Source organism: Phoxinus phoxinus (genome assembly GCF_949152265.1).
Source record: "Phoxinus phoxinus genome assembly, chromosome: 9".
Classification (NCBI taxonomy): domain Eukaryota; kingdom Metazoa; phylum Chordata; class Actinopteri; order Cypriniformes; family Leuciscidae; genus Phoxinus; species Phoxinus phoxinus.
This window is the reverse complement of record NC_136884.1, coordinates 28,577,685-28,593,160: the sequence shown is the minus strand read 5'-3', so window position 1 is coordinate 28,593,160 and position 15,476 is coordinate 28,577,685. Positions and strand designations below refer to the sequence as shown.

Here is a 15,476-nt window from a genome sequence, read left to right as displayed (position 1 = left end):
TGAGCCTGTTGATCGCCAACTAGTAGTTAAATCATCACAGAACCAATCATTTTAGTTAAATTTGTATTTTTTCTTCTTCTGTGGAATGAGAATACTGTTTGGTGAAAAGAATGGCATATTGAGTGATGTCATAACTTGGGGGAATAGTTGATTGCCAATGAAGTAAAGATGAAAATATATCAAATCAATAAGGGACGCGATTTGTCCCGTATTTTACATTAGGCCCACATATAGTTGAATAAAAACATAAGGATTTTGCAGTATGGATAATACTAATAGCAAATATAAAGAAATCAATTTCGTAGTAGAGAAGCTCATTGCGTGATTGCATTTTAGCGTCTTTGTTTCTATAGCGACTGAGTCTAGTGAACATGCGCTGTAAACCTGCACGTTTTTTAACCCCTTGTAGCGCGCTGTTCGGGTCTTTGACCTCAAATGACGTTTGCTGAAATAAATAAAAAATTATCTTTGTCCAAATGGCGTGAGACTTTGCACGGTTGACAACACTTTCTAGGTCTACAAAAAAAGGTAAATAAATTTGAATAATATCTGTTTTGTTATGTTAGTGTGGGGGGGAAAGTCACACTTGTGTTGTTTCAACACAATAGTTAATAGTTTTTTTTTGTGTGGATTTATAGGTTTGGGATTTTATTATATATATATTTTTAATTTAGGCTATATAAATAAATAAATAAATATTTTTTATACAAAAACAGTAAAAAAAATAAAAAATAAAATTCACTTTATAAAAGACCCACATTTCTAACGTTCATGGATATAGATAATTTGACATGGTTTAGTGTAAGATTTTTGCCCATCTTTTGGAAAATGCCGTTTTAAAAGTAAAGAAATTATCACTTTAGTAGATGGCTGCAGAGCTACACCATTTGCTATTTGACTAAAATACATATTTTCACTAGTTTTTAGTTGGATTCATATCTACATACTATGCAATCACAATTATAACAATAAAAATGACTTTGTCAAAGTTGAGTATTTTTCCTTAAAATTTTTTTACCTCCTCAAAATCAGAAACAACGCAAAACACACATAAACAGTGGCAAAGTGGCAGACTACAGATGATATTTAAAAAAAGATGTTTGAAATTGGAAAAAGTCGAAAAAGTCTGAATGTGGATGTGGGGGCACCCTATGATTTGAAAGCTGCATGAAGCTCGTCGGCTTTAGTTAAAAGCATTATTGCAATGTATAAACATGCTGGCAATGCGGGTTGCTTGTTATTTTTATGTTTTATTTTTATGTCAGTGTATCTGCTGCATTAACCGTTCAACCCCATTAACCGTTCAACCGCATTATTTGCCATTTTGAGTTCTTTGCACGCACATGCTTAATGTGTGACACGATGCAGTAAAGGTGAAATGGTGTATGTTAAATTACGTTATTAATGCAGCAGTAGTTTATGTATTTCTCTTTTGTGTATTTGAGCAACACATTTGTGAGAAACCGCCAACATTTATGTACATTCTGCTCTTTCCACTTCGTTAATGGCAGACCAATGGAAGATTATCCCTTTAATATTTGGCCACTTCTTTACAATAGAAATATTACAGCCACTGTAATTTCTTGAAAAATAACATGTTGACATCAAAACACACAAACTCATGAGGGTTTAAACTTTTATTTTGAAGATGCGATGAATGAACAGTTTGCATATTTAGAAACATATTGATGTATTCTCCTGTAACTTGGCCTAGGTTTATAGATTACTAATGTTACTATGTTAAAGGCGCACACTTTTATTACACTTTTTACTAAATTAAATGTCATCATCCAGAGTGAATATGCAAGTGATTTCTGAAACTGCTGTATTTAATAAACATTTTACCACATACAGAACAGTTGATTTCAGGAATGAGTTTGCAAATGACGGTTCAGGTCTTTTTGATATCTGAAACTCTTCTCACACTGAAGACACGTGAAAGGCATCTCTCCAGTGTGAAGCCTCATGTGAATCTTAAGGTTTCCTTTACAAATTAAACTTTTTCCACAGTGAGGACAGGTGAAAGGCTTCTCTCCAGTATGAGTTCTTATGTGAACCTCAAGGATTGATTTGGTTATAAAACTCTTTCCACACCGAGAGCATATGAAAGGCTTCTCTCCAGTGTGAATTCTCATGTGATTCTTAAGATATTCTTTTTGTGAGTAGCTCTTCCCACACAGTTTGCAGGTGTGAGGCTTTTCTCCGCTGTGAGTTTGCATGTGTAAATTAAGGCCTTTTTTATGTATAAAACTCTTTCCACATGGAGAGCATATGAAAGCTTTCTCTCCAGTGTGAATTCCCATGTGTTTTTTAAGGTTTCCTTTTTGAGTGAAACTCAGTCCACACTGTTTGCAGGTGTAAGGCTTCTCTCCAGTGTGAATGGTCATGTGGCCTTTAAGGTTTTCTTTGCATGTAAAACTCTGTCCACACTGTTGGCAGGTGTAAGCCTTTACTCCAGTGTGAACTCTCATGTGTTTTTTAAGGTTTCCTTTTTGAGTGAAACTCTGTCCACATTGTTGGCAGATGAAAGGCTTCTCTCCAGTGTGAACTCTCATATGTTTTTTAAGGTTTGCTTTTCTAGTTAAACTCTTTCCACACTGATGGCAGATGCAATCATTCTTAGGTACGTTTTTCTGACCTTTTCTTTTTTGTGATGAAGTTTTTTCTGTCTTTGTGGATTTTTTTCCAGTCATGACATGATGTTCATCACACCGATCTTTCTCTTCATTTTCATTCAATTCTTGACTTTCTTCTTTCAGTGTCATCAGGTCTAAAGCAAAAAACAACAACAACATGCAAATCAACACCAGTTTAATAGCACAAAAGAACAGACATCAACATACTGCATTAACCCTCTGGGGTCGGCCAACGCACGGTGCGTTTTGCTAGATTCTTTTAACATAGCAGAAAAATAGACTTAAAATAACAGACTTAAGAAATATGAAAAAATAAACTGTTAAATGTCAAATTTTTTATGTGTCCACTTACAAGCGTAAAAAAATTAAACATTGTGCTTTTGTAAAATAAAGAAAATAAACAGGGTGTGCTTTCTGCCACTCCATCTCCGTGAACTTTTTTTCTGGTGCACGTCTCTAAACTTAAACAAAACTCAGCGAATACTATTCACCCAGGCATGAGGTATATATCTTTATAATCATTTAAGTGTGTACTTTTAAATTATCTAATTCAAAACTAAAACAAATATTCTCTGTTTATGTAATCTGTATGAAAAGAGAGTGATGTCAGTCGTTCTCATTACAACTCATTATCTGCTAATGTGACCACGCCCACGACGAGCGCACACTATTCAAACGCAAATGATCTGAGACAATACATGCAAACCTGTGAACGCCCACAAATAAAGTCATCAACTAAGATGTTATTATAGTGTTTGTTCCAATGTAGGCTATATTCAAACTAATGAATCCTTAACTTTAAAATACGTATGATAAAATTAATACATACATTTTTACAAAGAAAGATTACACTTGAAATATTGTAACCTTTTTAATAAAATAACAAAAAATATATTTACAAGGTAGATGTAAATAAAATCTTAAAAGGTCAATATAAGCCTTCTCTTAAAATTATTTTTGTCACGACACACACACACAAGAAAGACAGATCCAAGTGCAGTAATATTTATTGGGTAATCCACAATCGTATCCAGTCCAGGCAAGGGTCAAAACCATAAAAGCAGTCCAATAAACAAGAAACAAAACCAGAACAGGGAATAAACAGACCTCTGGAAGTGCTTAAAATTATGGGCCAGGTCCATGGAGGGGAACAGGGACAGGGGGTGATGGCTTAGCCGGCAGCCAGGGCGAAGCAGACGACCCCTCGGGCAGCCAGGGCGAAGCAGACGACCCCTCGGGCAGCCAGGGCGAAGCAGACGACCCCTCGGGCAGCCAGGGCGAAGCAGACGACCCCTCGGGCGGCTCAGGAACAGGAACGGACGACACCGGCTCAGGAACAGGAACGGAAGACACCGACTCAGGAACAGGAACGGCTCAAGAACAGGAACGGACGACACCCGCGTTTCCTCCAAGCATGCAGCACAGCCAATGTGTAAAACAGGAAGACAGCCCTCTTGGCCGTGGCAGGACTGATGGTGGAGAGTTCTGGGGTGACTTCCGGGAAGACAGCGGGCTAAAAAACTACATAAAAAGAGATATCCATTTATTTTTTGCGGACGTCCCAGTCACGGCAGTGTTAGTTTAAGCGTTTGTTCTATACATTTGAAGGATGACTGTTTTGAGAACAAATCCCAAAATGATGCTGGCTTTGCCAGAAAACTGTTGCTCAAAGATAAGTCCGTGCCGACTATTCTGGGCTCAACAACGACGACGCAAACTAAGTAATGTATTTAAAACTTTAAACTACTTTTTAAATACGCTGAATCCGCAAATGTTCTGGCTGGGGGCGTTAATAATTGATGCATAGGCACTGACGTTAGCCAATCATAACAGTGGGCGTTAACACTGAACTCTTAAAGGGGAAACACCCCCAAAACAGACTGTTTGAATCAGAGGATGAGAAACAGGGCGGGAAAAGGTCATAAATCACTACATTTTAAAAGTTTTTTGTAAAAAAAACTATAGTAATACTATAATTGCACCTAAGGGAACATAATAATAAAATAAAAAAAAACATGTCATGACCCCTTTAAGACAGATCGCAGCTAGTAGGTTGCAAGCTCTCCATAAAGTAATGCATAGTTGCATAATAGGACGTTTAACCTCAATGATCCAATAGCAGCTTTCAAAACATGTGAGCAGAAGTTGTGTTGAAATCCTGTGCCAGTGACTTTCGGTTTAGCCTTCCTTCTTTTCCCTTGCGTACTAAAATAAGTTTCCATTTAATACAATACTAGTAACATACTAACACTAATACAAAAGCTTAGTTCAATTAGGAAATTTAAGTAGCTTTTATAAACGTGCCTTAGAAGAAAAAATAGACTGGTGTGCATCTTGAGGCAAAACAATGGGACTGACCTATTTTACAATAAGTCAGTGCAAGTTGCTTTCAGTTAAAACAGCTCAAACATGTATATTAGTCTGGGACTAGCTTAAGACTTTTAGGGTTAGTGTCTAATCTTTAAATTATCTTACAAAAATGAAGCTGAATTCAAGCTTTCAGAAAAGAAAATAGAGAAAGCTGCAGGCGCTGTTCCTCACATTTACGCTGTGTCTTTTAATGTGAAGAATATCCCACATGTGTTGCTGCTACATGGAGTTCAGGAGAAGAAACACTCATCCTAGATACACTTTAAAGAGGATCTATTATGATTATTTACCGGGCCTTATTTAGACTATATAAAGGGCACCCCCAGAGTGGTAGGACATCCTTGCGTCATTTGGATATCATGGTTTCCGCCGGTGCTCGATTGCTCGGTGTGTGAGCTGGTGTCTGTTTGGAGGTACGGCTCGAGGGTTTCTGCCCTCTACACTGCTGCTGTAGTTCCAGTTTAGAAAAGGGATTCGATTGTACATGTAACACGGCGTGCTGTGAGTGACTGCTGCTCTTCTGCTCGGTAGGTCCTTTATATTGTGTATATGCGGGCGTGGGACTGTGTTTATTTTTGCGTATGTATGACACATGATTTTCTCTGTGTAGTAAATGGTATGAGGGAATGGCTTGACGGATATTTGAACGGAAGTCCTGCTGATCGGTATGTAAACCCACTCATGTCTTTATGTCCACTTTACAGTAAAAGTATTTTCTTTTAATCTTGTTTCTTGTGTATTTTAGGCCGTTAAAGGCCATTGCACACTGAGTCCGAAATTTTCGTATGCGTTTTTTCGTGTTCGTCAGCCTTAAAAATCGTCACGCACAGAAACCTTGCACACTGAGTCCGATGCGTATTATTAAACCTTTGCGGAAAAAAACCGCAAAACAATACAGAATGGATTCGTCAAGCAGTGAGGATGATTTTGTTGCACTCTCTCTTATTAAAAAGAGAAAAATAAAGAGAAAATATTGGGTCCATCCAATCCTGAAATTGCGCCGAGAGGAAGGAGAGTTTCACCTCCTTATCAAGGAGTTGCGAAATTATCCAGAGCGATTCAAAATTTACTTCAGAATGTCAGTGGACCAGTTTGATGCTTTGCTAGCGATTCTGGAGCCACATATTAAAAAGAAGACCACAAATTTCCGTGAACCAATCGATCCTGAACAGAGACTGGCAGTATGTCTAAGGTATGGACACACACACACACACACACACACACACTCACACGCGCGCACGGCCGGCGGAAGCGCTGGGCAGACAGAACAGCTGTAACGTTATAGGCTACAGGTTATATATTGTACCCAAATAATACATTAGTTATCGAATTGGCTGCTCAATCACACCTTAATCGATCCGAAATTTAGATCTGATTGAAAGGGGAGGTTTATTCCCTTTCTAATCCCATCGAGAGAACATGTAAACACTTGATCGAATTGAAAACCGAAACTGAAAGGACTGCGCATGTGCAATGATGTGCGGAACGAGCTCCCCCCGGCCCTACACACACACACACACTATTGAAACAACATTATTTTGTGTTCTATAATAATATAGCCTATGTATAATTTTAGGTATCTGAGCACTGGGGACTCATTCACCACCATCGCCAGCAGTTTTAGGTTGGGCATCAGCACTGTAGGGAAGACTGTGAGGGAGACCTGTGACCAAATCTGGCTGCAGCTCAAGGACACTTACATGCCAACTCCAACAGAGGACATCTGGAAACACACGGCGATGAGGTTCAATGAGAGGTGGAACTTCCCTAATTGTATTGGCGCTCTCGATGGGAAGCATGTCAAGATTGAGGCCCCTGCAAACTCAGGTTCCCTTTTTTTTAATTATAAAGGCACTTTTTCCATTGTCCTCCTCGCATTAGTAGATGCTGATTATCGTTTCCTGGCCATCGATGTGGGGAACTATTGCGTTGGCAACACTAACCATTAACACTGTTTTCTTATAGACTACATTTATTATTCTGTTATCAATTGATTTCCTTCTCTTTTCTTCAGGAGTTGGGGTGACACAAAAGCGGGCAGGCTAGCCATCCTGTGCATGGTGAACGGAGGTTCTCCTTTTAAGAGTGCGGTAGAGGTTTTCTTCCAGTGGATTTCACTAGTGTGTGTGAGTGCTTTGGCAGTTTTGTACTCAGTGCGGGCTGATTTGAAGCCTACTGCTCAGCCATGAGGAGAGCCTGCCTGTTGGTTTCCTTATTGGACCTAGTTGCTCATATACCAATCAGTGGCCTTGCGCCACCCATTACAACTGTTTTTACTGACTCTAGTAGCCTGTTAAATTATTTATGATCAGTAAATAAAGAACTATATTTTTTAACTATATTGGGTATTTCCCCAGCTGGTTTAATGCTGGGGTGGCGTAGTCGAGATTTATTATAGCTTTGTATTTGAGAGTGTGCCCGCTCCACGTGTATCGCCACATTACTTTTACAGTTATTCAATCAAAAGCAGTGAGTGATTTTCTGTTTTTTTATTTTTTTTATTCATATTAACAGCATACAGTAGGTAGGCAACCAGAAACCAGGGTAAAAATAATCCAGTCGCATTTCAAAGTCATTCGCGATATATAAAATAAAGATATGCAACAGCACGTTTAAACGACAAACAATAAAATCAGAACCAGTTTTAGTTACGTTCATGGTTCAGTTACGCGGGAAAGGCGACGGGAAAAGTATTATTCTGGTTGAGTACCAACTGTATATAGCAGTAGGTCCTGACTATTACACATCTTTCACTGTAATACACAGATCTGATACACATTTATGTTCACAGACATAACTAACTGTGTTTAAGTGAAGATTGTGTGTTTTTGACAGTTTCAGCGTATTGAAGAGAACTTGGTTTAATAATCACGGGACACGCCGTCTGTGCGTGTGCTTTGGATTGTGTGCGCTCAGAAAACCATAAATCAAAAATTTAGACTGAAATGGCTTTAAAACACATGGATAATAAACTTTCATGATCATGAAGAGCTGCAATGCAACGTGAAATGATAATCGAAATTAACAGATGTTTTGTTAAGACGGGCATTCATGGTTCGATTTGCGTCCGATTTTTAGCCGAATTCTGACTAGTTTTTTCAGCTTTGTCGTGCGTTGTTTGTCGTGCAGTGTTCTTGACAAATTATTGCTTGATTCAATGAATAACAAGGGTTTCAACACTGGTTTGATAAAGATGAGAAGAAAAATCCCTTATAGACAACAATTGAAAAGTTTATCACTAACATTTACTTTATTCAAAAATGTTCAAAAGAAAACCAACCTGTTTGTTCCTCATTTTCTTCTTGTTTCACACTGAATAGGCCTACTTCTTCAATCTTTATGTCTTCACTCTCCTCTTTAATAAAAGCCATCTTTATAATGGCGAGTCACGTGGATCTCAGTCGCTTCACCAGGAGTTGTTCTGTGTGTTTGTCCTGTTTGAGATGAGAATAAATAACAGAAAGAAAAATAAATCCACACTAAATCTCTGGGTTTAAATCTCAATCAGCTCTAGTTCAGTAGTTCAGCGCACTGGTAAGAGAGTCAGTCAGAGAGAGAGAGAGTTAATGGACTTAAATCACCTGATTAGACTAAAAAAGCCTACTTGCATTAAAATGTAATAAAAGAATACATACTACACAGACACTTAATATTTATTGTTTACATTTGATATTTTAATAAATACGTTTAATATATTATACTAATAATCATAGTTGTCATTACTCATGCTTTGTTTCTCGTTGCATTTACACTGTTTTGACCAGCACGTGAACGTCAGCGCGTGGTAGTTCGAGCGCTTTGAATAAATTCACCATTTTTAAGTATTTGGTTCAAAAGGCTCAGTTTCTCCATCACTACTTGCCATTGAGAGGATTCGGGTTTACCATAAACTGATATAGAGAGCTACATGCAAAGTGAGAGCAAATTTTTGGGGAGGCACACAATCCAAGATGCTTGAAGTCCAGTGTGAAGTTTCCACAGTCTGTGTTGGTTTGGGGAGCCATGTCATCTGCTGGAGTTGCAATTGAGATGCAAAATTTGCTCTCATCAGAAAAGAGGACTTTGGTCCACTGTGCTTTATTAAATCCAGAGTCCACACAGCCGTCTACCAGGACATGTCCAGAGCACTTCATGCTTCCTTCATTTTCCAGCAGGATTTGCACCTGCCCACACTGCCAAAAGAACCAAAACCTGGTTCAATGACCATGGTATTACTGTGTGATTTCATGTAATATTCTAATTTTCTGGGATTTTGATTTTGTGGGTTTCATAAGCTGTAAGCCATAATCAACAAAATTATAACAAAGGCTTGAAATATCTCACTTTGCATGTAATGAGTCTATATAATATATTCGTTTCACCTGTTAAGTTAAATTCTTGAAATAAATCAACTTTTTGATGATATTCTAATTTTATGACCAGCACCTGTGTATATATATATATATATATATATATATATATATATATATATATATATATATATAGCAAAGCTGATTTAATCATGGTAAAACTAAATTAATTTACAAAATAGTTTTGCAGGGCGTATGCAAGTACAGGAGCACGCGTTGTAGTGCTTTCACATATGCTGAGTTTGCAGAGTGCAACTGATACCACAAACACATTTACTCACTATTTATATTTCAAATCCAGAAGTTATCAGCATTTTTTTTTTTTTTTTTTGTCAGCATACACTCATTAATAGACGTATTCACGTTTAAACACAATTTAAACAACATATTATTCAATGCATTACTTTTCTATATAGATTATATAGATTAAGTTGCTCAAGCAAGTGATAAAATATTTAACCATGTAGGCCTATACTTAGGCTATATTAAAATCGCATACATTTTAAATGAAAACTTAAAATTGACAGCAGACTCATACCTTTTCTTTTGTATAATTTAAATCTTTATACAATAAATATTGCATGTCACAAAGAACTTATTTTTCCATTCCACCTCCACGAATGAGACGAGTGTCGTTCATTATGTCGCCTTGTTAAAGTAAATTGTAGTTTTTCTTGCTTTACCCCGGTCTTAAAGTAAAACGATGACTGTGAAAAATAGTAGTATTTAAATAAATGCATTTATGGTGAGATTACATTCGCATACGATTGTCGCATTTCGCCCCCCTTGTGTCAGTCGCACGGAACTTTGAAATTGGTCGTGAAGCAACTCGGCTATTCACAATAATAAAATTAATGATTTTAATGAATGTAATGCAAGCATGAATATATTCACAAAACAAATGACCCTCAATACATCTAAAATAAAAACATAGTAGATTTTATAGAGCTAATCAATATAAATATATATTGATTTATTAATAAAATATATATTTTTCTGCCACAATTATTAATAACCGACATTTCACAGAAATAGCGTTTACAGAATATCATTAAAGAGTTAACATATTGGTAAAAAGAAAAGAAAATAATAATTCTAGCTCATAGTTTTGATTAGAATACATCACATCCGGTCGACCGGTCGCATACGGTCTAGCCGCAGAAGTTCAGATATTTTAACGGATCCAAAGCTCAAATCGGATCCGAATTTTCCGCATGATCGGAACTCCCCGCAGCTCCCGTACGACTCTCCATGAGAAATAAATGACTTCCGGTCCGACGGCTGTAGTTTGTCGTGTGCAGTGGAAAGGCACGGCTTGAAGTTACGCCGCCTTCACACTGGCAGTTGAAATCAGCTCCGTAATTCGCAATACGCCCCCAGCGGACATCGTATACACCGTTGAAAAGCGTCGGACGGGTTGATTCCTCTCCGCCGGGTAGTATTTCACCCACACGGATCTCTTCTTTTTCTGCTTGCGTCTCCAGTACAGGAGAGCAACAGCAAGAGCATTGACCAGCCGACGATTTGCCATCATGGAATTTTCTGGCTGTATGTGAATGAGACGGGTGAGGGAAAACGGCCACAATATTTAATTATACATTTTTAATTGTATTAAGTGCCCTAAAAAATGACATGACAACTTATCATTATAAAATCATTATTTTATTACAAGTTAAGAATTCAGGTTTGTTTATCAGTACCATAGCAACGCTAACTTCCGCTGGAATTGGCGGATAGGAATCGTCCGTAGCCTTTCGCAAGAGTTAAATGGATCCGGATGACCAACTGACACGATTTTTTTTCCACTGCACTCGTTCGGACCCATTCGCATGCGGTCTGCGAATCTCCATAGGAAATGAATGACTTCCGGTCGCTTCGAAGCCGTATCGGATTTCAACGGCCAGTGTGAAGGCGGCGTTAACATTGGTACGGAAAAAAAATACGCCCTACAAACGGAGTAGGCCTACAGGTGAAACTCGAAAAATGTATTTTAGTAATTCAACTTAAAAGGTGAAACTAATATTATATAGACTCATTACATGCAAAGTGAGATATTTCAAGCCTTTATAATTTTGATGATTATGGTTTACAGCTTATGAAAACCTTTTTTTTTTTTTTTTTTTTTAATATTCTAATTTTGAATTTGGGGTTTTCATAAGCTGTAAGCCATAATAATCATCAATATTATAACAAATAAAGGCTTGAAATATCTCACTTTGCATGTAATGAGTCTATATAACATATTAGTATATAATAATATATTTAATAATATATCTCTACTAATATATTAGTTTCACCTTTTAAGTTGAATTACAGAAATAAATGAACTTTTGCACTATATTCAAATTTTTCGAGTTTCGCCTGTGTGGGACCTTACAAAGAAAATATGCAAACGAATGGAAATACCTCGTTCTGAGAAAGTTTAACACTTCCACTCGTCGACTTTTGCGAAGCTTTTCTAAAGGTAGGATTGTGTTTTTGCTTTTTTGTCTTTGTTACTAATATGATTGATTGATTTGATTATAGCCAGTGCTGGTCCTTATTATTTATGAGAATGCTGTCTGCAGCGTTGCTCTGTATCGTCGCGTCGGGTATATGATGGCATGATGATGTGTTTTTTTATTAAAAGTGGGTGTATTATTATTGAGGGTGGGAGAGGTAGGCCCCCCCAGTGACACATCGAGGGAAAAGTATGTCCTGGCGCCGACCCTGGTACATTAGCTTTACTCATAAATAATAACGTTCATTAATGGTAAATAAAGTATTACTTTGTTACATTGAGCAACTATTACTACATTTTATATTAAAAATAAATTAAAATCTAAGATTGCGTGAACGGGTTGGATTAATTTAAACACTTTAAATGTATAAGAACACAAACCTTTTTTCAGCCGAATCCAATCCATAGTATACACGGGTTTCTGTGCAACGTCATCACATAGATGCGCGCGCATCTAAGAGGCAGAAAGCAACAGTCTTTACGGCTATATCTAGCAGAAGCAGAGATAACGCGGAGCTGTAGTGCTGTAAACTAACCTAAATGCATAGGGTATGTCGTGTTTTTATGATCCGCAAACTTAGTTGGACAATTCCATACTAGTCAACTAACTAACGTTTTACATAATGTTATATTAATATGCAAATGAAACACAAGCAAACAGATTCAACTCTGAAATTGCAGTTTATTATTGAGTCAACAAGAATTTACAAACAATGCGAAATCTACGTTAATTACAATGTTCTTTTACAGAACTCGGCATAAAATATAGCGGTCTTGCCTCTTGGATGCGCGCGCATCCGGTATTGTTTGTATACAAGAAACCTGTGTATATAAGAGATCCAAACAGATACAGGAGAGCGGCACGCACTTATGACGTCACCTCGTCAAAATAAAAGTCCCGTTCAGACGCTGCAGTCTAAAATCACACAAGTGGATAGAAATGAACATACAATAAACAAATAATTAAAGAGATGTTTAATTATTGGTGAAATACCTAATTTAATGTTGTCCAATGATGTGTTGAAAATATTAAGAACCTCTAATGAAAAAGAAAAAAAGTGTGAGATTTGTCTAAAAAGCAAAACGGTATACTGTAAATTTTAGGCTACTTAAAAGCATTTAATTTGATACTGAGTAATATGGCTATGGACTTAAAGGTATATGACTAATTGAATTTGAGTTAGTCTAAACCGTGACTGCACAGCTTTTTCTCCCCCAAGAACTTTTTTTTAACAATATAAACAACCATAAATGTCCTGGTACAAAATATGAAATGTCTTAATTAGACAACAGACAAGCATCATAGCACAAAAATAAAGAAAATATAAAGAAATAATATAAAACGCATTTAAGTAAATAATGAATAAAGAAATAAAATACTAGTGGTTTAAGTTTAAGATCCTCTATCAAGGTACTAGTGACGACACAACTGACAGGTTTTCCTTTTCATTTAGCTGGTTTGCTTATTGCTTGAACGGGAGTCCAAGCAAGCATTGATCTACAGTTATCGTCAAGCATGGGAAGGAAATATTTATTTGAACAAATTAAGCCAACTAATATGATTTATATTCTTATGGTTTCTCTACCAATATTTAAAAATTACAAATGCAGTGAAAATGCAGGTATCGGTTATATGCTATCGGTATTGGCGAGTACCAAAAATGAAAGTATCGGTATCGGACTCGTTCTGGAAAAAGTGGTATCGGTGCATCCCTACTTTTAAATGTCACTAATGTGAAACGAGTTTTACTACAAGAAAGTGAAATCATGTAATACCGGAGAGAAGCCTTTCAAGTTCAATCATTGTGTAAAAACTTTGAGATACAAAGCTAATATGTTGATGTTCAGATAAACCGGATGATGGCACTGTCGTCTTCTGTAGAGCTGAAACATGTCGATACAGTCCATATTACAATTTATAAATCGGATAGTTCCAGTCCTTGATTCTGATTGGTTGAGCCACGTTCGAAGCCGTTGTAAATTACTCAACAAACACACACCTGTGACCGCATTACATTAGTGTTACTGCGCAACTGCCTTTTGTGATTCTTTGTTGCTGCATGTGTAGCTTAGCAACCTCTTTGGAACTACATTTCTTGGCGGAGGAATACATGTGTTAATAATTTAATATTTTTGTTGCTGGTGTTTATTTTATGAATAAAATAAATATTACAATGAATATTTTTTATGGAGTAACCGTTTTATATTGCTTTATTTAGAGTGTTCTGTTATTAGGTAACTGTCTAAGTTTTGTATTTAAGAAATGTACAAAATAACAGTTAGCAAAAAATGTAGTAATTTAAACAATGTAGTAATTTAATGAACAATGAACTGAATCTACATTCAGTGGTTAAAGTGGGATTTGACAGGTGGGGGAACCCTCAAATTTTGTTTAGGAGCAACAGGGAAAAATGACTCACCGTGAGACAACATATTCGCTAGTTGATAAACTAGGACCAGATAAACATGGCTTTCTACACCAGATCCCTTCAACATCTGCCAAGGATAAACGACGTACACCGAATAATTCAAGCATCATCATCGGCTCCCAAGAGCAAGAGGGAAAAGGCTTTCAAGATGTACGTCTCTTCATTCATTGACAATTATGAAGGTAAGTTATGCTATGTCTTTAGCTAGCTGTAGCCCTAACGTTAGCGATGATGCTAGGTGACGTTAGGCTAGAAAGTAACCTTTACAAAATACTCATTAAACGGTTCATTTTAGTGGTTGGTCACATGTGGTTTATTATATGTTAATTTTACTATCTGACAAATATAAATATATACAAATGACTTGTGTTGTTCAGTTACATGTATTGACAGTATTTGGTTATCCCCAGTATCAAGTAAAGATCTACAGACAGGGAGAGTCAGCATCCGTGCTACCTGTCATAGATCTTTGAGGAAACATGAGAAACCTCACACCATCAGAGTAGGATGAAAGACAGTTCAGTTGTTCATCTGATCCAACCAGTTCTGTTCCAGTTATGTTCTGGGGCTTCAATTTGGCAATGATGGGTTAAACTGGCAAACAAATGTATAATTACCTAAACAAGTTGAACATCTTAGACAACTATCTAGCTAGCCAAACGTTTGCAGTAGGTAACACTATGATGACACTTGCCTGCCCTATTAGTGTTCTAGTAGACCTACCATTCCTATATGAAACCCCAGAAGCTGGTTGTTGAGACAGTTGTTTTGCTGTTTATATTATGTTATGTTTAACTTACTTTCTTACTAACCCCTAAAGTAACCGCATTCTCTAACTCGTAGTAGCTAACTTGAAAAATAATGCAAAATGCACCTTTGACTTTGAGATATCTGGGGCCGTATTCACAAAGAATTTTATCTTAACACTAGGAGTACTCCTAAATCGCACTAAAAGATTTTAGCTAGGAGTGTTCTCTTAAAAGTTATTCACAACGCCTTTCAGACCTACTCTTAGTAAGGAAAAATGACAACTCCTAAACTAAGAGTGAGTCTTCGTTGCTATGGATGACGTCAATTCTCATGCACGAGCTTCCTCGCAATGATCACGGTGATTGGTTGTTAGATGACAGGGCCATCATGCGAACCAACACAGACGCACCAAATCATGGAATTACGACATCTAAATATGTCT

General features: G+C 37.0%; 1 protein-coding gene across 3 annotated transcripts; it reads right to left on the bottom strand.

Annotated features, from left to right (window-relative positions):
• Nucleotides 1-1,147: 1,147 nt before the first annotated feature.
• LOC307003780 (uncharacterized protein) lies at nucleotides 1,148-12,713 on the bottom strand. 3 transcript variants are annotated; one of them, XM_079622583.1, is made up of 4 exons: nucleotides 12,687-12,713; nucleotides 12,237-12,267; nucleotides 8,287-8,440; nucleotides 1,148-2,770 (listed from the first exon to the last, which is right to left on the bottom strand). In XM_079622583.1, the coding sequence occupies exons 3-4, from the start codon at nucleotides 8,375-8,377 to the stop codon at nucleotides 1,866-1,868; spliced, it is 996 nt and encodes a 331-aa protein (XP_079478709.1). In that variant the 5' UTR covers nucleotides 8,378-8,440; nucleotides 12,237-12,267; nucleotides 12,687-12,713; the 3' UTR covers nucleotides 1,148-1,865. The 3 variants fall into 3 exon arrangements, with proteins under 3 accessions (XP_079478709.1, XP_079478710.1, XP_079478711.1); XM_079622584.1 differs by lacking the exon at nucleotides 12,687-12,713 and adding an exon at nucleotides 8,869-9,178; XM_079622585.1 differs by lacking the exons at nucleotides 12,237-12,267; nucleotides 12,687-12,713 and adding an exon at nucleotides 8,730-8,864.
• Between the last annotated feature and the right edge of the window lie 2,763 nt (nucleotides 12,714-15,476).